Genomic DNA, 25,545 nt, shown 5'->3' with positions numbered 1-25,545 from the left:
TCCAATCCATTAACTTATTCCGGGTGTTTGGGAAAATCCTCAATGCATTGGCGGCGGAAACGGGGATTTCTCACACGAGTCGACTATGTGAATTTGATTGACTCATTTTGGTGACATTTTGCAAGCGGTTTGTGGTCAATTTCGGGTCAAAAGTGACGAAAATTAGACGGAAATTGAGCAATTACTCGACCAATTAATTAAGAAAATAATCAAGCAGGTGGCTTGTCATAGGCAACACGATATTCACGATTTTATATTTAACTCAAAAAATGGCATGTTTTTTCATTCAAAACTCGATTTCTTCTTGTGTGTGTCTAATTTACCCCAGTTTACCCAAGAAAATTAGTAATTTTTTTACTTATTTATGTCGCAAAATAACGAATTCTTTCAAAGAAATACTTTTGTAATTTTATTGTAATTGCAATTTAGTTTAATTCACAATTAATAAATTTTGTTGTCTTAATTGTTAAAACAACGAAATCTGGTTAATTAGCTGATATTTATAATAATCAAGCAGCATATTTTGCTAAGTTTTTAAGCGCTTCTCATTGGCTCGTTTTATTATCGGGAGTGTCCTAGTCTAGGAGGAAATGTCTGTGTTTTTATTGGTCAAATTATTCATTCCTAGATTAAGTGAAAATCAAGTAACCGATAAAGTTTGTAATTTTATGCAATTTGTCAAAATATCTGTGTTGGAATAAATTGTAAAGTTCAATCCAAAAAACCTACTTTTTGCACAAATTTCGAAATTTTTCAATGACAATTTATAACATGAAAAGAAAAATGCATTTCATGGTTAGCTGCAAGTTGTTAAAAGTGGGAATTTACATGATCAATTAACTTCAATAAAATTTATTAAATGCCAATCATAAATCCCAGCATGTAAATCATTCTTGACTTTTATATTCCAAAATAATTAGCATTTTAATTGAAATATATCTATTGTTATAAAATACTGATCATTCACTTAGGGGACACCGGAAAAATTGACCTCTAATTGTGTATCCTGTGTCCGTTATAACCCGGCTTCCCCTAATAATTGTAGCAAAAAATAGAAGTATAATTGGTTGCATAGGTACATTTTATTTGGCGTCTAAAATGTTGATCAGAACGCAATCATAATTTTAAATTTCTTGTGATATGAAACGTAACGAAAATAATAAAGTTAAACTTGTTTTTCTGTTTTTTTAATCTAAGGTCATTTTTAATTGTAGATCTGTAAATAAGCCTTAAGAGTAGTAATCTTTGTAAAAACGTTCCGGTTTTTAAAATCCAATTATTTTCCTCACCTCAGTCGGGGCAAAAGTGGTTGTTATTTCGTTCTTAAAAACTAGCAGGAACGGAAGGAAAACGCATTATCCAGCACCACATTTTTTTGATAAAATTTAAAATACATAAATAAAGCTTTCAGTAACAATTTCTTTTAGAATTTTATTGAACATAAAAGCAAATCTTTTCATAAAACAGCTCATTAATTCGCCCTCAATCACACTAAAAGAAAACTACCCTTACAACGACCCTCATAAAATATTGACAAATTTCCGAAACTAACAAACAAACAAAAAATTGTTTTGTCTTCTAACGCTGCTCTTTTCTAGTTTTTTTTTTCTAGTCTTCTTTCTTAGATTTTTTTTTCTAGTTCTTCTTTTATCTACTTTCGGTTCACTTTAAAAAAATCATTGTGGTGGAATTGACTTGTTACCATGACAACTCATAAAAGTTAATGCCAAGAGTACACAATTTCCACCACAATGGTTTTTATGAAAGTGAACCGAATGTAGCGTTTTTCTTATTTTTTTCTATCTCTTCTTTTTTTAACTTTCTTTTTCTTGTTTTTTTGGTTTATGTTTTTTATCATTTTTCTCTATTTCTTATTTTTTAACTCTTCTATTTTTAACTTTTTTCTGTTTTTTTGCTCTTTTTTCTTCAATCTCTTCTCCTATCTAGCTCTTATCTTCTCTAAAAAGTTTTTATTTTTCTATCCGCTCTGCTCTCTAAATTTTTTATTTTAATAATGTTGTTTATTTATGTAATCTATATTGAAATATAATAAATTTTTTTTTCTTAATCTTCTCTTCTCTTCTTAAGCTCGACACTTTTTTCTCTGTTTTTTCTCTATCAGTTTTTTTTCTAGTTTTTTTGGCTTTTTTTAGATTTTCTTTTATCTAGCTTTTTTCTTATTTTTTATTACTGCTTTTTTTAAATCTTTTTTTTTTGTTTATCTTTTGTCTTTTTTGTTCTTTTCTTCTGTAGCTTTTTTTCAAACTTTTCTCTTGTCTAGCTCATATCTTCTCTAAAAAAAAAATATTTTTCTATCTGTTTTGTTTCCTAGATTTTTTCTCATTTCTCTATTTTAATTATTTATGTTTATTTATATAATTTTTATTGTAATAGAATAGATTTCTTTATAAATTGCGTCCGTGTTTTGTTTAAACATTAGGTTTAAATTGTACTACATTGTTTAGTCTTGTTTTAAATACTTAAATTTGTGGATTTATATTATTATTATTATAAAAATCCATTAGAAATAAAGTTCTTAAGCATGAAATTCTAGTTCTTTTCTTTATTAGCCTTTTTCTCTATTTTAATTATATTGTTTATTTATATAATTTTTATTGTAATAGAATAGATTTCTTTAAAAATTGCGTCCGTGTTTTGCTTAAACATTAGGTTTAAATTGTACTACATTGTTTAGTCTTGTTTTAAATACTTAAATTTGTGGGTTTATATTATTATTATTATAAAAATCCATTAGAAATAAAGTTCTTAAGCATGAAATTCTAGTTCTTTTTTTTATTAGCTTTTTCTTCTCTTCTTTAGCTCGACACTTTTTTCTCTGGTTTTTCTTTATTTTTTTTTCTAGTTCTGTTTTTCTTAGCTTTATTTAATCTTTTTTTTACCTCTTTTTTTTGTCTAGCTTATCTCTTATTTTTTTGAATTTTTTTTTAACTTTTTTTTTGTTTATCTTTTGTTCATGTTTTTTAGCTTTTTATTCTAATTCTTATTTTTTTTTAGCTTTTCTATTTTTAACTTTTTTTATTTTTTTTTGCTCTTTTTTTCTTCAATCTCTTCTCTTATCTAGCTCTTATCTTCTCTAAAAACTTTTGATTTTTCTATCCGCTCTGCTTTCTAGGTTTTTTCTTATTTTTTTATTTTAATAATGTTGTTTATTTATGTAATCTTTATTGAAATATAAATTGCTTCTGTGTTGTGTTCAAACGTTCTATAAAAATTGTACAAAAATTGTATAAAAATTACTTTTTATTACTGTTTTTTTTAACCTTTTTTCTTCTTGTTTATCTCTTGTTTTTTTTTAGTTTTTTTCTTTTTTAGCTTTAACTTTTCTCTTGTCTAGCTCATATCTTCTCTAAAAATTTTCATTTTTCTATCTGTTTTGTTTTCTAGATTTTTTTTCATTTCTCTATTTTAATTATGTTGTTTATTCATGTAATCTTTATTGTAATATAATAGATTTCTTTATAAATTGCTTCCGTGTTTTGTTTAAACATTAGGTTTAAATTGTACTACATTGTTTAGTTTTGTTTAAAATACTTAAATTTGTAGGTTTATACTATTATTATTATAAAAAGCCACTAGAAATAAAGCTTTTAAGCATCAAATTCTAGCTTTTCTCTTTTTTAATCTCTTTTTCTCTTTTTTAGCTCGACACGTTTTTCTCTGGTTTTTCTTTATTTTTTTTTCTAGTTCTGTTTTTTTCTAGCTTTTTTTTTAAATTTTTTTTACCTCTTTTTTTTGTTTAGTTTATCTCTTATTTTTTTCTAGTTCTTTTTTTTTGACTTTTTTTTTCTTGTTTTTTCAATTTCTTTTCTTCTTTAGCTTTATTTTCTTTTTTTTCTGTTGCCCTTTTTTCTTCAAACTTTTCTCTAATCTAGCTTATATCTTTTCTAAGCCTCTTTATTTTTCTATCCGATCTGTTCTTATTTTAATAAAAAAATCCACTATAAATTTCAAAGTTTTTCACTGAAAATATTAAAAAAAAAGAACATAAAATCCCATCCTTTCACAAAACCGCTCATTAATTCGCCCTCAATCACACTAAAAGCAAACTGCCCTTCCAACGACGTGCCATAAAATATTGACAAATATCCGAAACTTTCTCAACAAACATATCATCCCTTAACGCGCACAATCCCTCCGAAAATCGATGTTTTCCATCTACGTCAGTCTCTCTGACTTCATCCCGACAGTACTTCCTCCATCCGTCCCTTTACAACCGACTTAACATCACACAATGTTGGTTCAAAAATCGCCTTAATTTCCCATTTCTCCGACAATGCACCACTAACTGAAAAATGGCCACACAAAACCTAAACGAAACGAGCTACATTCTCGACCGTCGAAACTACAGCGAGGAAAGGGTGAGGAATTTTTTAATTAACCCTTTAATTATTTTTCGGTTTTTTTTTAGGGTAGTAGTATCGACTCGAACGAAAATGCCTTCGACGACATGAAACAACTAATAAACGTAACAGTTGTGAAAATTTTGGCAATTTTTTTTTACGAAAAATTTTTCCAGGACGATGATGGGAGTAATAAATCTAGTCTGCCATGGGCCAGTTTTAATTTTATTAATTCCATTATCGGGAGTGGGGTGATCGGGATCCCGTATGCCCTTCATGAAGCTGGGTTTTTTTTCGGGTTGGTTTTGTTGGTCCTGGTTGCTTATATTACCGATTATTCTTTGATTTTGATGGTGAGGAGTGGGCATATTAGTGGCAAGTTTTCCTACCAGGGGATTATGGAAGCTGCGTTTGGCAAACCTGGATATGTGCTGTTGGGGGTTTTGCAGTTTTTTTACCCTTTTATTGGTGAGTTTGAAAAATCACTAAAATATTACAAGCTTAAATAGTTGTAGGAACTTTCAAAACAACTTTGCAAATTAGTATAATCAGCTGTTGATTTTTCCTTTCTTATCTCAATTATTAAATAAATAATCTATTTGTGGTAACTTTTGGTTGAGAAATGCGCCAAACTACTTTAGAACTCAGATAAATCAGCTCATTTTTTTACATTTTTTTTGTTTTTTTTTCAAGCATTTGAAGTACTTATCACATTCCATTTGCACGCATCTGATAACAAGTTATTGTTCTTTTCTTTGCATCAAAGATTATCTGAAATACGAGTATCTAAATTATTTTTTAATTGATAATTGACAATTAAACACCATTCTTAAATAAAATTCCTTTGTTGCGTTCAAGTGCCACTTACGTGATTGATTTTTATTATTTATTTCCGTTAAGTATTTGTTGCAATTTATTTTTAGGTTTCAAATGACTTGCAAAATTAACGTGTAAAAATGTTGTTCTTTTTGTTGTAAAATAGGTAATTATTGTTTCTGAGTCACTGCCGAATCAATCAAGGGTTAAGGTTTTTTGTTTTTATTTTTACTTAAAAAAGAGAAATATGCTAAATACCAATTTTGTGGTTATTTACTAATAAAATGATCAACTTTTTGTGGATTCTATAGCTTTTTGCTTCTGTTTTTATAAATCTAAGTTTATTTTTTCCATTCGTTTCATTTAAACGGTTTTTCTTGATTGGCTTCCAGCATTTTTTATATGTTTTTTTATTTTTTGTGTTGTTTTTTTTAATAGTGTCTTTTTTTATAGTCTCAGTAACAAACTTCTTCTTTTTTCATAATTTGACATGTTGCTATAAGAAACTAAGCAAAAATTTATTTATTCTATTATTTGTTAAAGTCTAAAATTGGTCCATACTTTTATAAAAAAAATATTTTTTGGTTTTCTTGTTTTTTTCTACGTTTCCTTTTTTTTCGTTATCCCTTTTTTTGTCTAACTTTTATTTTCTACGGTTTTCTTTTTTCTGGACTTTCTCTTTTTTGAGTATTTATTTTTGTAGCTTTCATCTTTTTAGCTCTTATCTTCCCTAGCTTATCGTTTTTTATTTTCTTGTTTTTTTTTCTCTAGCTTATTTCTTTTTTGTTTAGCTCTTTTCTTCTAATAACTCTTGTATAAGATTATATTATTTCCTTGCACTAAATAAACGATTATCTTATAATTTTTTTCCTCTTGCTTTTCTTTTCTTTTTTGTTTTTTTTGAACTTTTTTGTCTAGCCTTTTTTTGTCTGTCTCTTTTTTTAAATCCTATTTTTATTTTTTTTCTAGATTTTCTTTTTTTAACTTATTTTATTTTTTGGCTTTTTTTTCTTAACTGTTTTCTTCGCTTTTCATTCTCTAAATTTTGTTTTTTTGTAGTTCTTTTTCTCTAGCTTCTTTTTTCTTTAGCTCTTCTCTCTTCTATCTTTGCTTTTTCTTAGCTCCTTTTTTCTATAGGTTTTTTCTTCTCTCACTTTTTTTAATTCGATTAGCTTTTTTTTCTGTAGCTCTTCTTTCCTAGCTATTTTTTTTTTGCTTTTCGTTTTATTGAACTTTTTTTCTCTAGCCCTTTTTTTCTTTGTCTGTCTTTTTTTTAACTCATATTTTTAGGTAATTTTTTTCTAAATCTTTTCTTTTCATTTCATTTTTCTCCTAGCTCTTTTTTTATTAACTGTTTTCTTTGTTTGTCTAGCTTTTTTTTCTGTAAATTTTCTTTTTCTAGCTCTTTTTTTCTCTAGCTTCTTTGTTCTTTAGTTTCTTTTTATTCTACTTTTGTTTTTCTCTAGTTCTTTTATGTAAACTTTTTTTTAGTTCTATTAGCTCTCTTTTCTGTAGCTCTTCTATTAGCTCTTTTTTTTAAACATTTTTTTTTCTCTAGGTCTTTTTTTCTTTGTCTACCTTTTCTTTTTTTAGATAATTTTTTTTTTCTAAATTTTTTTTAGCTTATCTCACTTTGTTAGCTCTTTTTTTCTCTAGCTTTGCTTTTCTTTGGCTTTTTTTCTATAGGTTTTTTCTTCTCAAACTCGTTTTTAGCTCTATTAGTTCTTTTCTCTTCTAGCTTTTCATTCCTAACTTTTTTTTTCTTTGACCTTTTTTGAACTTTTTTTCTCTAGCTCTTTGTTTCTTTGTTTTCCTCTTCTTATTTAACTTCTCTTTTTTTCTAAACCTTCTCTTCATCTTATTGCTTCTCCATCTCTTATTTTCCTTGACTCTTCTTTTTCCAAACTTTTTTTTAGCATATTTGTTTTTTTCTGAACCTTTTTTTAACTCTTCTGTTTTTTAATTCTTCTTCGTTCTAGCTTTCTTTTTTTAGTTATTAGTTTTTTTCTTTTCTACATCAAGTCTTTGTTGTCTAGCTCTTCTTTTCTATAACTCTTCTGATCAAAATTTTTAAGTAAATCTATAAATTTTTTGTCTTGTTTTTCCAGCCATGGTTTCGTACAACGTCGTTGTCGGAGACACCGTAACCAAAGTAATAATTCGCTTAACAGGAATCACCCCTGATTCACTTTTCGCCAAACGCCACGTGATCGTCCTCATAGCCACCCTCCTGGTCACAGTTCCTCTTTGCCTCTATCGAAAAATAGCAAAACTGGCGAAAATCTCATTCGTGAGTCTTGTCTGCATCGGTTTTATTCTTTTTGCGATTTTCGTACGCATTGGAACCATGAGTGAGATTGTGTAAGTTTTTTTCCCATATTTAAAAAAAATACCAAAATCAAAATCTAGGCCTCCTCATCCGCACGCCTGGTCTTTCTTCAACAAAGACATCATTCCAGCGATTGGAATTATGGCGTTTGGTGAGAATTTAGTAATTTTTTTTGTTAAAATTTAGGGCGAAATTTCAGCCTTTATGTGTCACCACAACACGTTTCTAATTTACGGCTCAATCGAAAACGCCAACGAAAAACGGTGGGAGATTGTTACACATATTTCGCTTTTGACAAGTTTGATTGTTGCATTATTGTTTGGGATTGCTGGGTATACGACTTTTACGGCGTATTCGCAAGGTGAGTGATTATTTTTCGTCGTTTCTTTATTTATTGCTGAATAAATTTGAGCGGTGATGATAAATTAAGCGTACTTGACATAGAACGGTGATGGATTGTGTTTGGTAAATTAATTACCACCGGTTTTACGCGAAAAAATGAGGTTCATGTCGAAATACAACCTCTGAAAATTTAGAGTCTTTTTTTATTAAAGTATGATGTACAAAATTTTATCAACAATTGTTTTAGTTATTTTTTTTTTGAAATCAGTGATTTAAAATTTAGGTTTAGATTTGTTTTTTTTTTTTTTCAAAATTAAGGCTTTGAAGAAGTTAATTAATATCTTTCGCAATAATTTTTGTCTTTTCTTCTTTAGTTCTTCTCTTTTCTTTCCTAGCTTTTTTCTCTAGCTCTTTTATTTTTTTTTATTTTTTATGCACTTCTCTTGTCTAGCTTTCTTTTTCTTTTTCTCTCTTCTTTTATAGTTCACCTTTTTTCTTCTAGCTCTTCTATTCTTTAACTCATCTCTACTGTAGCTTTTTTTTATTTATTTCTTTTCTGTTTTACTCTTTCATTTCAGCTTTTTTTCTCTATTTCTTCTGTTCTAGATCTTCTGTTGTTTAGGTTTTTTCTTGTCAAACTTTCGTTTTTTCTTTCTAGCTTTTTTCTTTAGCTTTTCTTTCTAGATTTTTATTTCTCTACTTTTTTTCTTCTCGTCTTAAACTCTTTTTTCTTTTGATTTTTTCTTCTCTAGCTAATCTCTGTTGTAGCTGTTCTTTTATACTCGGATATCTTTTTTATTCCAGCTCTTCTTTTTTTCTCTAGCTCTTCTATTTTTCTTTATTTCTTCTTTTTTCTAGCTTTTGTCTCTTTCTTTCTAGTTTTTTATTCTTTGTTTTCTTTTCTAGCTTATTTTTTTCTTCTAGCTCTTCTCTTGCTTAGCACAATTTTTTTGTATCTCTTCTCTTTTCTTTTTTTCAATTTCTTATGTTTCTACCTTTTTTTCTTTAGTTTATTTGTTTTTGGCTCTCGTTTTTCTAGATCCTTATTTCTATACTTTTTCTGTTCTCGTCTTTAGTTTTCTTTTCTCTAGATTTTATTTTCTCTTGTTTATCTCTACTGTAGCTCTTCTCTTATAATCGTATAGCTCTTCTCTGTTTTTTCCTTTATTTCAGCTTTTTTGTTCTCTAGCTCTTTATTTTTTTTTATTTCTTCTTATTTCTAGCTTTCGCCTCTTTCTTTCTAACTGTTTCCTTTTTTAGCTCATCTGTTTCTTTTAGATCTTCTCTTTCCTGGCATATTTTTTCTGTATCTTCTTTCTTTTTTTTTCTAGTTATTATGTTTAAACCTTTTTTTTTCTGTAGTTTATCTCTGTTTTTTATTAGCTCACTTTTTTTAAAGATTTTTGTTTCTTTACTTCTTCTTTTCTCGTCTTTAGCTCTTTTTTTCTCTAGCTTTTCCATTTTTCTTTATTTCTTTTTTTTTCTAGCTTTTGTCTCTTTCTTTCTAGTTTTTTTTTGTTCTCTGTTTCCTTTTCTAGCTTATCTTTTTCTTTTCTATTTTTATTCTCTAGCTCATTTTTTGTATCTCTTTTCTTTTCTTCTAGTTTTAATTTTTTTGGCTTATTTTTCTATAGTTTATCTTTATTTTTCTTTAGCTGTTTTTTTTCTAGATTTTAATGTCTTTCATTTTTCTTTTTTCGTCTTTAGCTTTTTTATCTCTAGTTCTTCTCTTGTCTAGCTTTGATCTTTTTCTTTCTAGCTCTTTTTTTTTAGTTTTATATTTCTTGCATTTTTTTTCTTTAGCTCTTTTTTTCTTGATTTTTATTTCTCTACCTTTTCTGTTCTCGTCTTTTGCTCTTTGATTTTATTATATATTTTTGTCAAAGCCTTCTAGACATGATAAGGCATTACATCAAAGTATATACTTTTTGTGACCATTTTTTTGTGTAAGAATTGATAAAAATAAACAACAAAACAGGTAAAAACATTTTATTTTTCAAAAAAAATCAGGTAGGAAAATTTTAAATTTTTCAGGCGACCTTCTTGAAAACTACTGCTGGACCGACGACTTGATGAACTTCAGCCGCTTGCTCTTCAGCATCCAAATCCTCCTAACCTACCCAATTGAATGTTTCGTCACTCGTGAAGTCATCACCAGTTCCTTCCTGCGAAACGACCCCAACGTTCCCATCTCCGAACGAACACATTATTTGATTACTTTGGCCATTGTTGGCACCACTTACTTCATTTCGATATCCACCGACTGTTTAGGGGTGGTCCTCGAATTGAACGTAAGTAAAGAAATTTTAATACGTTTTTGATTACATGCAATAAACGTCACAAATGCACTAACGACTAAATAACGATACAAATTTGCGAAAATTGATAAAAAATAATAGCTGCTGCTGACGAACTGTTGCACAATTTTGTGCGACGCAAATAATAATTACTAAAAAACAACAATTTTGACACAATTTAGATAATTTAGGAGGAGATTTTAACACGACGAACAAATTAAAGCGTTAAATTAAGCCTCACTGATTGGATTAATTCGGAAAATGCTTCAACGCTAACAGTGGCGTGCGCACGACTAATAAAAATAATGAGAAAGCAATTGGAAATTCCTCTATTTGAGAAAATTGAATACTTCCCATAATTCCGCACTTTTGATTAAATCTGTTAATAGCGCAATCATAAAGGAAATTTCAGCTTACGTGATTTAAACTTAAAACTTAAAATTACATAATTTTAAATAACTATTTCTATTTCTATTTCTATTTCTATTTCTATTTCTATTTCTATTTCTATTTCTATTTCTATTTCTATTTCTATTTCTATTTCTATTTCTATTTCTATTTCTATTTCTATTTCTATTTCTATTTCTATTTCTATTTCTATTTCTATTTCTATTTCTATTTCTATTTCTATTTCTATTTCTATTTCTATTTCTATTTCTATTTCTATTTCTATTTCTATTTCTATTTCTATTTCTATTTCTATTTCTATTTCTATTTCTATTTCTATTTCTATTTCTATTTCTATTTCTATTTCTATTTCTATTTCTATTTCTATTTCTATTTCTATTTCTATTTCTATTTCTATTTCTATTTCTATTTCTATTTCTATTTCTATTTCTATTTCTATTTCTATTTCTATTTCTATTTCTATTTCTATTTCTATTTCTATTTCTATTTCTATTTCTATTTCTATTTCTATTTCTATTTCTATTTCTATTTCTATTTCTATTTCTATTTCTATTTCTATTTCTATTTCTATTTCTATTTCTATTTCTATTTCTATTTCTATTTCTATTTCTATTTCTATTTCTATTTCTATTTCTATTTCTATTTCTATTTCTATTTCTATTTCTATTTCTATTTCTATTTCTATTTCTATTTCTATTTCTATTTCTATTTCTATTTCTATTTCTATTTCTATTTCTATTTCTATTTCTATTCATTGATGTTTCACCTGGCAACTGAACAAAAACACTTTCTTATTTCAATTTGCTTGAAAAATATTTGTTAAAAAAACATGATAAATTTTTGATTGATTTATGGGCGTTTATTAAATCTAGTCTGTGTTTTTTTATGATTGTTTAATTGAATTTATGATTAGTTTCAAAACCAGTGTTTGAAATAATTATTTGTGTGTCGAAAGATAATCTTTTTTATCAAATATCCGCACTTTGTGTGTCTTAAAATACTTTTTAATTAAAATCCGCTAATCAGGCACGTGTGTGATTTATCATTTAATTAAGTGGAAAAACTTTGTCATTTCCAGGGTGTCCTGGCAGCCGTGCCTTTGGCTTACATTCTGCCAGCTCTCAGTTACCTTCAGCTGGAAGAAGGACACGTTTTGTCCTCGCGTAAAGTTCCAGCCCTTGCCATTGTCCTTTTTGGACTTACAGTCGCTGTTCTGGGCGTTGTCTTTCTCATTCTGGACTTCAACGAGATCGACACTTGTTCCCACGGGAAAGTAATGGATTATTGCTTTCGCAATGCGACAAATTCCTCCTTTCCAGAGAATTGAGCACGGGATAAAGTCCCAAGGAAAAATCAAAAAAATTATTCTATTAAATAATGCAATCAGATATACAGGGTGACCCAGGGGTGCGTAATCGCTCTATAAATTTTTTGTTACTTGAAAAATTACCACGCCAACTAAAAATATTTTATTATACACAAGATGTTGTATACAGGGTGGCGACTTCCCAGTAATTTTCCAAAAATTGGTCTTTTTTATAACAAAAAGTTGAATAATTCCGAAACGAAAAGAGATAGACCCATGATAGTTTATATAAAGTTACATTATTTTTTTACGTAGAATTTAATTATCAAAAAATATATTGGGTGTTCTATTTAAAAAAATAAAACAACACCCTGTCTATAAAAAAAATATTTAAAGTTTGTGGACATTAGGTCGTTCTATCGGATAATGAAAACAGAATGGTAATATTTCCAATAGCAAAAAAGTTATAGACCGATTACGCACCTCTGTGTCCACCCTGTATGATATAATCGACAGTGAGCTTACAAATGAATTATTTTTCATAGGATTATTTTTACGAATTAAAAAAGTTTAATAACTATTGTTGCCAAATATTTTGTATCAAGTGGTAAGGGTGGGCTGAAAAGTGGATTCTGACCTACTTGAGTAAATAGTGCGATAAGAGTTATAGTAAAGTAAGCACGTTAATTGATAATAATTATTGATAACAAATATTTTCATCAAACAATCACGAAAAATGATACAATGCATTTTTGTCGTCTACACTCTGGTTTGTGATAATTCAAATAAAACACCACTTGTTGGCCCACCTTCGTATACAGGGTGATTCAAAAGTACCGTACAATCTTTCGGGGGCTGGTAAAGGACGTCAAATTGAATGAAAAGTTCCTATGACAAAAAATTGTTTGAGCCTTTTTTCACGAATTATGGCCCTTCAAAGTTAATTTTTTGACATTTTGACATTTTTTTACTTTAGTTAGCGAAAAAAAATTAATAGTTAATGTCTAAAGCAATTAAAAAATTTGTAAATTTGAATCCTAGGAAACAAAAAAGATACGAGAGTTTGTCTGTTACTTTTGAACCAGCCTGTATTTAGTGTAATTAGTAATAATAATTAAATTTGCTATTGACTATTGTGTGAGATTAGTAAATAAAAGCAGCCAGTTTATTTACTAAGGCAAATCTATACGAACGTTAATCTTTAAATAAGTCTATTTACTGTATACAGAGTGTTCCACGTGATGGGATCATTGTAATTTTGTGCCAAAATCGACTGTTATCGACGAATCACTTGTATGTGTCGGCGCACTTTTTTTCCAACTACTGCACCAATAATGTGATGTGTTTCTCTGTGACTTGTACTTAGATGAAAATTTGCATTAAATGGTATATATTTTCATTGGAGTTTTATTTCGAAAAAGACGTTAGAGGTTATTTCGTTCGCTGAATAATCAGCTAAAAATTGTAAACAATATGCTTATCGTGATTAGACGTAATTGGAATTTACAAAATTATTATAACTCTATTTATAAGCTTTGTTATTGCAATTTGTTTGTGTTTTAAATAAATTATTTTGAATGATATAAATACTTCAAGTCGTGAATTCGTGGCAAAAGTGCATGTGAGATAAGATTGAACGGATTAATTTATGCAGGTGAAAAATACAATTTTTACGTAAAGCTAAAAAGCGAAAATAAATTATCTATCTCGAAAACGAAAGATCGTAGAGCAAAGCGGTTTGTTCCAGTGAATTCTGCGGCTCATTTTCTGTGTTATACCAACTTTACACGAGATTTAAATATTCAATTTTTTTGCTTAAAGTAAGACTTAGAGCAACGAACAAAAAACCATCTGATAGCGCTTAATTTTATCTATTTTTTCGACCAAACTTGGAGCCGCTCCGGGCAACGGTTCCGGCTACAGAGGCGATCAAAGTTTTTCACTAAAAAAATTCATAAAAAAAAACTAAAAGTCGTAGAGCACTGCGGTTTGTTCCATTGAATTCTACGGCTCATTTTACATATTATATCAATTTTTCACAGGAATTAAAAATTTAAAATTTTTTGCCTAAATTTAGGGTAGCCATTTGTCATAGTGAAAAATTTTATTCATTAAAAAAATTCATAACTCGAAAACTAAAAGTCGTAGAGCAATGCGGTTTGTTCCATTGGATTCAGCGGCTTTTTTTCTGTATTATACCAACTTTTCACGAGATTTAAAATTTTCAATTTTTTTGCTCAAATTTCCTGAGTAATATTAACTTACCTTCAAAGTGATGAAAAAAATTTTTTTTTAAATTCACTCCAGCAAATTTTTATGGACTTCTTTATGTCTTAACAACCCACAAAAGTTGTTTTTAGTCCACAAAAAGTCCATATGTTCGATTTTTTGATGTTTGATTTTTTCAATTTTCGTCGCAGTTTTGGTCGATTTTGGGTACCCGGAACTTTTGTCGAGCAATAGCTCCGGAACTATCAGAGATAACCCTATGAAGTGTATTATCGTTGGAAAGCTCTTTAAATTATCTATCTTTTTCAAAAAAAATCATTGTTCTCCGACTAATAGTTTTCGAGCAAATTGGAGACAAATGCAAAAATTGGTAAAATTATAAAAAATTCATAACTAAAAAACTATTAGGAATTTGGCAATTTTGTCGATGCCAATCGATTCCCCGGATCATTTTACATGGACAATTATTTCTATTATTTTACTTATTTATTTATTCCAGAATTGGTCCAACTTTTGCGCTCTCCTCCACACTTGTGCAACCTCTCGTAGGTGTAATTGTCCACCGAGTGTCGCTAAAAAGAGGTCACTCGATGCGCACACACGATTACCACAAACGTGCCGATAAATCGCGCCCGATTATATTATTTCAAATTTTTCCAAGTGTCGAAATTGAAACCATAGAGAAAAAAATCCGACACTTGCTCATTAAGCAATGTTATGCGGTGGGCGTACCGTCGACCATAATAAAACACATTTGCTAAAATGGGTCAATAACAGCACAATATCTGCAATAATCTCTTTATTGCAAAGTAAAGATCAAGAACAATGTCAGCGCGATTCGGTGTCAGGAAAAGCGGAAAAACTGCACCAAGTGGAAAAAATCCACCGACCTTAGATCGGTTTTCACTTCGATATTTGATACAATATTAAGTGGACAGTCCTTGCGGCCGTAATTAGATTCTGATGAGTGAGGGGGTCAATGCGATAACTTGTATTATTTTGATCGAATTTAATTAAACTTTAAAATTGGAAATTTCGAAACGTAATTACTTTACATATCCGACAACTGCACCTTGGACTAAGTCTGCGCAAAAATGCGCAGAAATCTACCCTTTACTACCACGTTTCCGGCTGTCGGAAACAACGACATTTCCGGTGGTGATTTTTGCAAAATTAATTTTATTGCACTTCTTTCCCCTAGACATTGCTAACCTTCATCTTGACTCCGACTAATTATAATCGTTCATTATTCACTTTATTAGAATTTTTTGCCACTTGTTGCGAAAAAACCGAATTTCGAAATTTGTGGGCGAAGCAAATTCATTTGCAATCGGAGATTTGCCGTTTTAAATTGTTCAAATTGATTCAATTGTTTTTGGAAATCGTGTAGGCCGTGCTTGTTCATTGTCTGTTGGCCAATAATTTTCATATTTTTGGGTGGGGCCACAGCCGACTGATTTTTTTTTTCAATTAACTGTTAAAATTTCAACTCAAAAAAAGTTTGTTTGGTAATTTTTTGCTTCAATTTTAAAATTTTTTCTCCTTTTTTTAACTGTGATTGTCTTCAGAAAAAAATGATAGCAATCACAAAATTGTCTCATTTAAAATAACAAAAAACTTCCGATATATCCGGAAGTACTTCCATTGTAAGTTTAGACAATTTAGTCTATTAAAATATTTTTAACTGTCGTATCTTAAAAAGTAATAAGTACACAAAAATCAGCATTTGCTAAATATCTACTTTAGTTTTCTCTCGTATAAGTGATTTTTTTCAAAATTTTTCTCCAATATATAAATATACAGGGTGATTCTTTTATAAACATTAGGCGCTGTAGAATTTTTATTTATAGCCGGATTTCACAAATTATAAAATAATTAAATGGCTTTAAATGTTATAAAAACTGATGCTTCCAAAATTTTTGTAAATGTCGGAATATATTTACAACTGTGTACAACTGTCTTATTTAAATTACGGCTGACATTTTCTTTTTCATAATTTGAAAGATTTAATAGTTTTTTTTATACAAACATGTATAATATGTTCTACTTTTAGTAAAAATTGTTAGTAAGAATGAATAAATAAAAGTCAATAAAATCTAGTTGCATGCTGTCAATAAAACTAGGCTAAAAATAGTCTTGTTTCAAATAAAATATTTCTTGAAAACGAATATTTTTAATTATTTTACAGATATGGTGCCAGAATATTTGAGAATATTTTGACAATATTTTTTTTTCAAATTTGAGTATACAACACACTCTGTATATAAATACTTCTGTACCAAGTCTGCTATGAAATTCCTATGACAAAACACCTATCTGAATTGAAATAGTGAAAAAATGACAAAAAAATGAATAATTTTCTTTATAATTTTTATACAGACTGTTCAAAAATGCTTGTTCATCAAGTAGACCATGACCAAATTTTCGGCTTCATTCAAACGACTAGCTTAGTTTCTGTGTAAAATCATCTCTGTCAAATTTTTCTACATGGTTCAATAAAGTTGTGTTTTTTATTTTTGTGCTTTCTGTTCTTAGATTCGGAATTTTTTACGTTATTTTGGCCGATCTGTCACTTATAACATGATTTACAATGTAAACGAAGTGCAAATTTCATTCATGGACAATCATTTTTGAACAATGTGTATGTCCAAGCTCATTTTTTGACTAAAGGGAAACTCTAGTTATCGTATTTTTTCAGACGATTTTAACATGTTTTTGGAAAAAAAAGTCAAAAATAAGCGAAAAATAAAATGCAGTATATTTTTGGCATCAATTATTTCCATGACGTGTTTGTTAGCGGAAGTAATTTTAAATGATTTAAAGAGAAATACTCAAAATTATTTTTTTTTCATAATTTGCGTTTGTTTTCAAGAAAACAAGCGAAAGCGCGACCTTTATTTAATAAGTGAGCGTTTTCATAAATATGGAAAATCTCTGAGAAAATATCTGATGACAGTCCGATAAAAATTGCAGCATCCTCTCACCCTGTATATGAATAGTAAACCACAGTCACGGCCGCCTTTATAGCTCGATTTTGAAACGAAAAAACCAGTGGCGTGCCCAATTTTTTGGGAAAATTGTCACGTGGCGGTCGGGGGTGGGGGTTATCTCCCCCGTTTATAACCCCCATGTCAATGTGAAAATGATCAAGTGTGCTGTGAGTCAGACGGCGAGAGGAGGGAGAGAAATCGCGACATCGTGGTGATTGAAGAAAATCTGACAGTAGTGTATATCGCGACGCTCGTTTGTTTTCGATTACGCTGCCAACTATGTGAGACAGACGCCGGCTGTTTTTCTCTTAATTTGTTTCCTATTGCGACTGTGATATTTTTCGTTATGGTTTAGAGGGAAAATTGAGGTTTGGGCGCCGAAATGGGACTCTTGCCGAAACTCGTACACAAATTTTGGGAGTACGGCGCTGGAAGGACGGTAAGAATTTTCTTCATTAAGAAAAAAATATATTCAAAAAAATTTTTTTGACGTGTACAAGAACTTGAAATATTTAATTTATTTTAAGAGAACGCTATTAGCTGAAGATATTGAACTCAAGTTCATATAAGTAATAGACTTGGCCTACTGCGACCTTGCGATTAAACTTACTTTTCATTGCAATATTTTTTCGCACTAGAAATTTTTTTAGTTATTGTAATAATTTAACAAAATTTCTACCAAAAAAATGTAAAGTCGTCTCAGTCAGTTTTTTAACGAATTGTTATCTTTGTCCAAAATTTATGAAATTTGAGTTTTTTTCAAAAAATATTATTTTTAACAGTAGTTTTTAACAAGGAAACACTATTCAGGGTGATAAAAAAATTGAATTAGGGTTTTTTGGTTAAATTATTATTTAATTTCGGAAAAAATAAGTCAGTGTAAGATAAAGTGATATAGTTTATTTTATACAGGGTTAGTCTGTTAAAAGGTTTATTTGTTGTGTAGCTCACATTTACCAGCACATTTAATTGTAATTAAACATGCGCTACAGAAGAAATAAAGTTTTTTGACGACAATTTTTAAACAAAATAAAATAAAAAAAATAATGAAAAATATATTTTTTTAACTTAATAATAATTAATTAATTTGAACAGTGAGGAACTGTAAAAAATGACCTGAGAAAATAAATAATGTACTTAATAGCTAACGCTCATTTCGGTACAATTGTCAATTTTTGAAATACAGTAAAAATATACATATAGCAGACTAACCCTGTATAATATTTTATAAAAAAATATGTTATAAGAAAGACGCTATATTTAAGAAAACCATTTTCTTGGGTTATCGAATTTTTCAAACCAAAAATTTTTTCAAAAAAACACTAAAATTATTTAATAATAATTTTTTTAACAAACAAAACTAAATAAATCTGTCGTTTTCTTTACTATTTTTTGTCGCGTATCAAAAATGTACAATGCGAAATTTTGCACAGCACACTAGCTAATTATGTTAATTATTTCCTAATTTTTATGAAACGCAATTGCATTATCGACATAAATGATTCAGAGCATGATTAATGGAAAAAAAATTAAAAATAATTACGTCTGAATAAATACGATTGTTTGAATTGCTAAAACAATAATTGGAAAACATTAGAAAAAATTAACAATATACAGGGTGTGTCAACTGAGATTTTTTCATGTTTTTTTCTTAATCCAATTTATAAAAAGCTACTTTTGAATTTATATTTTTGTTTATTACAACTGAACTTAATAAAATTTTCAATTTTTGAATGAAATTATTAAAGACATGCAAACACCTCGTGTTTTAAACTAATGCTTGATTGGGCCTGTGTTTAAAATTGTGTTAAAATAACCACGAAATGTTTCTTTTTTCGCTGGTCGTAAATTTCTCCGCGGCATGCCTTGATCTTGACCGAAGGTAACGCGATTACGCTCGTCAATTGTTTCCTCATTGTTGCGTCACGTAAATTGATCGTAATTGTTAAAACGCGAAAATTCGTCTTAATGTCCGGATGTGAGTCGTTTAATGGCTTACTGCACACACCGCACATTTCTTTTGATTGTGTTCGAGTTTATATAATGTTTAGATAAGTTGTTGGCAACTTTCTTCATGATTAGGTAAAACGCGGATTTCACTCTTTGTCGTTTCAAAATTCGTTGCTAGAGCGAATGCAAATCGGACAAGTCGTAAAAAGCCACCGAAAAATCTTGGACGTGTCCTTGATCTTACTCGAATTGGAGATTTGGAGATTAGATCGTTAATAAAGTGAATTGATTGCGTTCTTGCACTGATAAAAATACAATGCTTGCACTTGTGGGTTTTATTTTTAAACTTATTGTTTTCTTATTTTTTTTCCAGACACTTGAGGAAAAAAAATTTTTTTTTAAATATAATAGTAAATAAAGTGATAATTGGTTCCGACTTAAGAAAAATTCTCTAATTTTTTTAAGTGCTTTCCATGGTAAATTAAAATTGACAGTTTGTTAACACTTGAAATTGTGTTCAATCTTAAACAGTTATCCGAAATTTAAGGTCGAATTTCTACATACAGGGAGTCCTTGTAAAATTCTATACCAGGTCAATATCTTTGTTATTTGTGGTAATAAAGTGAGTAATAACCAAAAGCTACAAATAATTTTATTACAAAGTTAAAAAAATCGATAAACATGCAATAAGCAAAAAAATGCGTTGTTAGCAAAATAATACCGTAATCAAAAACAACATAATACGAATACAAAGTTATAAAAAATTTTAACAAAAAAAAATATTTAAACAAGTGGAAATTAAAAATTAATAAATGTAATTTTGGTGCCACCAATAATTTTATTAAGAATTTTTTGCTCGAGAACATTATTTATTCATAGTTATTTTACTTATTTTACTTATTGTCATTTTTTTTATTTTATTGATCTTAATATTGTTAATTAATTATTTTTAATTATAAGGAGAGGTAGTAAAATTTTGAAAAAATTTACATGTTGACACAAAAAAATAAGGTATTTAAGTGCGAACGCTGATTTCTGTACGACTTTTGGCTGACTAACTCTGTACCTATAACAAATAAAGAAGAAATAACAACAAAAAAATTGTTTTTCTCCGTTTTTTTCCCAGAAATAAACAAAGTCTCAATTTTTCCAAACTGAAGACGTTGTTAGTTTAAATTATTTAAAAAAATAGTGAGCACTATTAGGTTCGTGATAAATTTTTTGCTTTTTTTTTTAATTTTTCCAGAAATACAAATACACAAATTTTATTTTTTTAAGTGTCATCCCATGTGATAATTTCCAGATTTTTTTCAAAAACTGACGTCAATATAAGGGCTCTTGACTGCAAAAAATAGAAAACCGACAGACACTTTTTAGGTCCGTAATATTTTTTTTTTGCTTTTTTTCCAAATTATCTTAAAATACAAATTGCATTTTTTTTCAAGTGGCATTCCGTGGAACGATTTTCCTAATTTTTGCAGAAAATAATGCCTAACACAGAAGCCTTTTGACTGTAAACCAAAAACTACTTTTTAATTTTTTTTCGTTTTTTCAAAATATCTTCAAAACACTAATTTTATTTTTTCAAGTGTCAACCCGCATAGAATTTTTCAGATTTTTTCAAAAAACAAAGCTTATTACAAGGGCTTTAGACTGTAAAAAAAATCGTATATCACCAGTCACTATTTAGGGCCTCAATCAATTTTTTTGTTTTTTTTTTCAAAATATTATTAGTAATTTTATTTTTTTCAAATGTTAGCCCGTGTAACGATTTTTCTAATTTTTGCAGAAAATAAGTCCTAACACAAAAGTCATTCGACTGTACAAAAATGGTAAACTAAAAACCACTTTTCAATTTTTTTTCGTTTTCTCAAAATATTTTCAGAACACTAATTTATTTTTTTTAAGTGTCAACCCAGTTTTTTCAGAAAACAAAGATTATTACAAAGGCTTTTGACTGTAAAAAAGTCGTATATCACCAGTCACTGTCTAGAGCCTTAATCATTTTTTTTGTTTTTTTCCCAAAATAGTTTCAAAAGTTTTTTTTTTTTCAAGTGTGAGTCAATGTAACAATTTTTCTAATTTTTGCAGAAAACAAAGCCTAACAAAAAAGCTTTCGACTGCGAAAAAATGGTAAACTAAAAACCACTAGTTAGGACCTTTTGATTTTTTTTTGTTTTCTCAAAATACCAGAACACTATTTTTTTAAGTGTCATCCCGCTTTTTTCAGAAAACAAAACTTATTACAAGGACTTTTGTCTGTAAAAAAGTCGTATATGTGTATATTACCATTTAGGGCCTTAATGAATTTTTTTTTCAAAAAATTTTCAGAAGTTTTATTTTTTTTAAGTGTTATTCGGTGTAACGATTTTTATAATTTTTGCATTTTTGCTTCTCAAAAAGGTCTCCAACTGTAAAAAAGGATAAAAGGTCCTTATAATTTTTTTATTTTTTTCAAAATACCTTGAAACACAAATATTTTTGTAAAAAGGGCCTTTGACTGTAAAAAAAAATCACTTCTTAGGCCCTTAATGACTTTTTTTTAATTTTTTAAAAATATTTTGAATCAATTATGTCACTTGGAGCAACCACCAATAAACCCAAGTTTTGATTCCAGTAAGATATTCGATATTTTGCAAAAACAGTCGTCACTATCGTCCTTGTACAGCGTCAGACAGTCTCGTAATCAAGTCAGTTAGAACACCTAATCACTGATCACATTTTTTCCGATTGAATGTCAGACACATAAATTTGGCTAAATTAACGCCCGATTTTTTTTTGAATTTTCCAGGCCCTTGCCGCCTTCTGTGCCCACTCTGTCTCGATCTCCATCGGGATCTGTCAAGGCTACAGCGCGATTTTGATCCCTCAACTCACCTCCTCGGACACCATCCACGTGGATTCGGAAGAGAGCTCCTGGCTCGGTTGGTATTTATGGAAATTAGACCAATAAATCATAAAAGGGAGCGGCGGCCTTAACATTGTCCTTAAACGCGAGCATTGACCTAGTCGATAATTTCGCAAAAAAAATTTTTTATTTAAAACTGGGCCGAAGTTTTGGTCAATGGAAAGTTAGGGAGATGAATGGAATGTGGTTTCCAAACATAAACAAACTGTTTGTGACTTGATTAAAGAGTCGCAAAGGCGGGCGGAAATTTTTGCGGCGCCTACTAGTGCAAAAAAACGACTGAATATTTATTATAATATTGATGACGCCAGAAATTAAAAAAAAAAAATAAACGACCCGCAATTAATAATAAATAAATTTATGTTTCTGGCATATTAAGGAAAATCACAAAAATTTACTGTAGGTTAGTTTCTCAAGATCCTGGATTTCTCAATTCGTATCAACTATCAGATTTTGTGAAAGGGAAAAAGTTTTGTGAAAACGTATTATTAACAGTTTCCTTTTTTGAAATAATAACTCTCAAAACTCCAAGTTCTCAAACTGTATCAATTATCTTAGTAGTCAAGATTTTTTTTAAACTTTTAATTGTCCGTTGTGGAGAGGTGTCCGCTAATGGGGGTGGAAATATTAATATAGGTTTTGTTATGTTCCTACAAAAATGTCCGCTGTGAAGAAGTGTCCGTCACTCTAACATGTTTCAAGTGAAGTGATCTCAAGTAATTCTATTTTTTTTCTTTTTCTCTTTTTTTCTCATGTAACACTTACTATATCTTCTGTGATTTTTTTTTGAACTGTGTAAAATATAATACTTATACACTGTGTTTTCTCATCTAGTTAACTTTGAAATTAGTTCAAAAAAATTGGCGCTCTGCTCAATTAAATCCTGTCAATAAATGTCAAATCTGTCGGTTGTCAAATTCATTTAATTTCGTTAAAATCCAACTAAATTGTGCAAAAACACTTTAATTATCAAAATTATTTTCTCTTCGTTGAAAATATTTTTTCCTTGTTTTTCCATATTTAGAAGATCGCCACTATTGTTCTTTTTAAAAGTTTTGTGGCATCGTTAAAAATTGATTTTCCAATTCTATTAATATGTTACAAAAATATCAACTCTTGCTGTGAAATTTTGAAGGTATGTTGATTTCTTACGATTACGTGCAAGTAACACGTTTGACACTTCAACAGAATAAAACGATAATCTATCAAAGACAATAAAAATCTAGCAATCTTAATTCCACAGCAAGAGTTGATCTAAAGACAGCGACGAATTTTTTTCAGAAAACATGTGCGTATTGTAAATTGTTTCTTATATTCGGCGAAAAATCAAAGTAGTGGTGTCACAGTTAATTGTAATAATAATCTTAATTAAACACAAACACTGTGATAATCCCGATTTGTTCAAATATTTTTTTCATTACCATGTCAAGTTTAATGCCTCATATAGTATTAATACCTCCGATATTATCTCACAATTTTTTGCTGATATTGCTTGGCTTTCATTATCCTGTTACATTTTTAACCGCATTTTTTCCAAAAACTGTGTCAAAGACGGCAGATTCTGTCATCAAAGGCCACTTCCGGCGACCCTCCACTCGAAATTCCTCAACTTACCAAAACCCCAATCAAGGTCCAAGTATCCAAATCAAATCGCAAACACAATGACCGGGCTATTGACACCTTGACGAAACCTCCAGATTCGGGCGACCTCGATCAACTTCCGTCCGATCGGAAGGAAGTTGCAATAAATCAATTTTTTTTTATTAAATGCAATGCCAATGTCGGTATTGTTTCGGAAAACCTTGACTCGCCGCAATTTTCTCACGTTCTGTGCGTATTTTTTTCGTTCAACAACATTTAAAAAATTGTAGGGGGTATTTACAGCACGATCGAGCGTCGGCAGGAGTGCCTCAAACTATATAGTCTATAACATAACTCTCGTTTCAGCAAGTCTCGGTGCTGTGACCAATCCAATTGGCTCGATCCTTTCCGGATTGCTGGCAGAGTACTTTGGCAGAAAAAGGTCCATTCAGATCAGCAGTGTGCCGTTTCTGGCAGGATGGCTGTGCATTGCTTTGGCCGACAACATCACCTGGCTGTACGTCGGGCGTCTCGTCACCGGCATAGCCGCAGGTAAATGGACCCGAGTTGCATACAAATTTTTTCTACAACTCGCAATTTTGCGTTTTCGCACTTTTTTAAAAAAAAACGCGATAAATAGTATAAAAATAAATTACTTTTTTCTAATTTTTGTCCATTTTATTGCTAATTACTGGTTTATGTTGGGTTTTTGTCAATTTTTTGTGAAAAAAAAAAATTGGCGCAATAGTTGCATACATTATTTTTTCTACGTTTTTTGCAGGAATGTCGACAGCGTGCTACACCTACGTGAGCGAGATCTCGACTCCCGAAAACCGGGGAATCCTGCAATCGCTGGGCCCCATCTGCGCCTCCTTCGGGATTTTACTCACTTACACACTTGGTTACGTCCTCTCGTGGTCAACTGTTGCTTTTTTGAGCGTTTCATTTGCTTTATTTACGCTAATTGCGGTCGAGTTTCTTCCGGAAAGTCCCTCGTATTTAATTAAGGCCGGGCTTCACTCCAAAGCTTTCGATAGTTATTTTTGGTTTCGGCGAAACGTAGCTTTGGCACAAACCGAAGTTTCTAAACACGCTTCAAGTGAGAAAATCGAAATTAGCGCCAAAGAAATCTACTGCAGTGCTGCCACCATTAAACCGTTCCTCATCCTTGTCACTTTGTTCTTTCTCCAACAATTATCGGGGATTTACACGATTCTTTTTTACGCTGTGAATTTCTTCGAAGAGACTGATCTCGAACTGGACAATTACGTGTCTTCGATCATTGTCGGGGCGATTCGGTTCGGGATGTCAATGGTGACTGCGATTCTAGTGAATAGGTTCGGCCGTCGCCTACTTTGCATGGCCTCGAGCGGGGGGATGAGCGTTGCAATGTTGGCAATGGTCGTTTATTTCAAATACTACGAGATGCATGCGGGGGAAGTACGGGTTTTGCCGGTACTTCCCCTGGTGTGTGTCGTCTTCAATGTGATGTTCTCCATGGTGGGGATGCTCCCGATTCCGTGGATTCTGGTCGGGGAGTTGTTCCCGCTGGAAGTTAGGTCCATCATGAGCGGGATTGTCATCTGCATAGCGCAGTGTTTTGTCTTCCTGTTTGTCAAAATCTACCCTGATATGATCGAACATTTGAATTTCAGCGGCACTTTGATGACTTTTTTGTTGGCAGCAGTGGTCGCGCTGTTTTTCTGTAAATTTGTGTTGCCCGAAACTAAGAACAAATCCTTGCAGGAGATTGAGGATTATTTCAAACGCAAGAAGGTTTTGGATGGGTTTGATAACCAAGGGTTTTGCCCGGAAGTGATAAAAAACGAGGGGATTTACACGGTGCAGATACAGACATGACGTAATTACTTTCAACTAGTTGGAAAAAACTTAGTTCTTATAGAACCGACGGTGATTGATTGTACAAACAACTATTTTTGTATTTAATTGATGAATAAAATTATTTATTTTTCGACTGTGTTTGATTGGTTGCCTACCACAATTAGCCACAAATATCTGGTTTTTAAG

At 30.1% G+C, this 25,545-nt stretch overlaps 2 protein-coding genes across 3 annotated transcripts; both read left to right on the top strand.

Moving 5' to 3' along the window:
• The first annotated feature begins 4,160 nt into the window (after positions 1 to 4,160).
• LOC662010 (uncharacterized protein) lies at positions 4,161 to 13,258 on the top strand. Its single transcript, XM_008196303.3, has 8 exons — positions 4,161 to 4,379; positions 4,430 to 4,486; positions 4,538 to 4,829; positions 7,286 to 7,538; positions 7,587 to 7,657; positions 7,706 to 7,867; positions 9,883 to 10,139; positions 11,632 to 13,258. Exons 1-8 carry the CDS (start codon positions 4,314 to 4,316, stop codon positions 11,878 to 11,880), a joined length of 1,407 nt encoding a protein of 468 aa, XP_008194525.1. The 5' UTR covers positions 4,161 to 4,313; the 3' UTR covers positions 11,881 to 13,258.
• A 164-nt stretch (positions 13,259 to 13,422) lies between these two features.
• Positions 13,423 to 25,489, top strand: LOC662048 (facilitated trehalose transporter Tret1). 2 transcript variants are annotated; one of them, XM_064358408.1, is made up of 4 exons: positions 13,423 to 13,513; positions 21,820 to 21,952; positions 23,884 to 24,069; positions 24,299 to 25,489. In XM_064358408.1, exons 1-4 carry the CDS (start codon positions 13,508 to 13,510, stop codon positions 25,375 to 25,377), a joined length of 1,404 nt encoding a protein of 467 aa, XP_064214478.1. In that variant the 5' UTR covers positions 13,423 to 13,507; the 3' UTR covers positions 25,378 to 25,489. The 2 variants fall into 2 exon arrangements, with proteins under 2 accessions (XP_064214478.1, XP_973264.1); XM_968171.4 differs by lacking the exon at positions 13,423 to 13,513 and adding an exon at positions 16,908 to 17,517.
• The last annotated feature ends 56 nt before the right edge of the window (positions 25,490 to 25,545 follow it).

Source organism: Tribolium castaneum, chromosome 8 (assembly GCF_031307605.1).
Source record: "Tribolium castaneum strain GA2 chromosome 8, icTriCast1.1, whole genome shotgun sequence".
Taxonomy (NCBI): Eukaryota; Metazoa; Arthropoda; class Insecta; order Coleoptera; family Tenebrionidae; genus Tribolium; species Tribolium castaneum.
The sequence above is the reverse complement of the archived record's forward strand: the minus strand, read 5'-3'. Positions and strand labels throughout refer to the sequence as shown.

What these genes read in the sequence shown, in the direction of transcription:
- LOC662010 (XM_008196303.3), top strand. Translation starts at nt 4,314, where the DNA reads ATGGCCACACAAAACCTAAACGAAACGAGCTACATTCTCGACCGTCGA. An exon ending in GGAACCATGAGTGAGATTGT is followed by an intron (nt 7,539 to 7,586) that starts GTAAGTTTTTTT and finishes ATCAAAATCTAG; the next exon opens with GCCTCCTCATCCGCACGCCT. An exon ending in GGGTGGTCCTCGAATTGAAC is followed by an intron (nt 10,140 to 11,631) that starts GTAAGTAAAGAA and finishes TGTCATTTCCAG; the next exon opens with GGTGTCCTGGCAGCCGTGCC.
- LOC662048 (XM_968171.4), top strand. Translation starts at nt 17,461, where the DNA reads ATGGGACTCTTGCCGAAACTCGTACACAAATTTTGGGAGTACGGCGCT. An exon ending in AGTACGGCGCTGGAAGGACG is followed by an intron (nt 17,518 to 21,819) that starts GTAAGAATTTTC and finishes TGAATTTTCCAG; the next exon opens with GCCCTTGCCGCCTTCTGTGC. An exon ending in CGTCACCGGCATAGCCGCAG is followed by an intron (nt 24,070 to 24,298) that starts GTAAATGGACCC and finishes CGTTTTTTGCAG; the next exon opens with GAATGTCGACAGCGTGCTAC.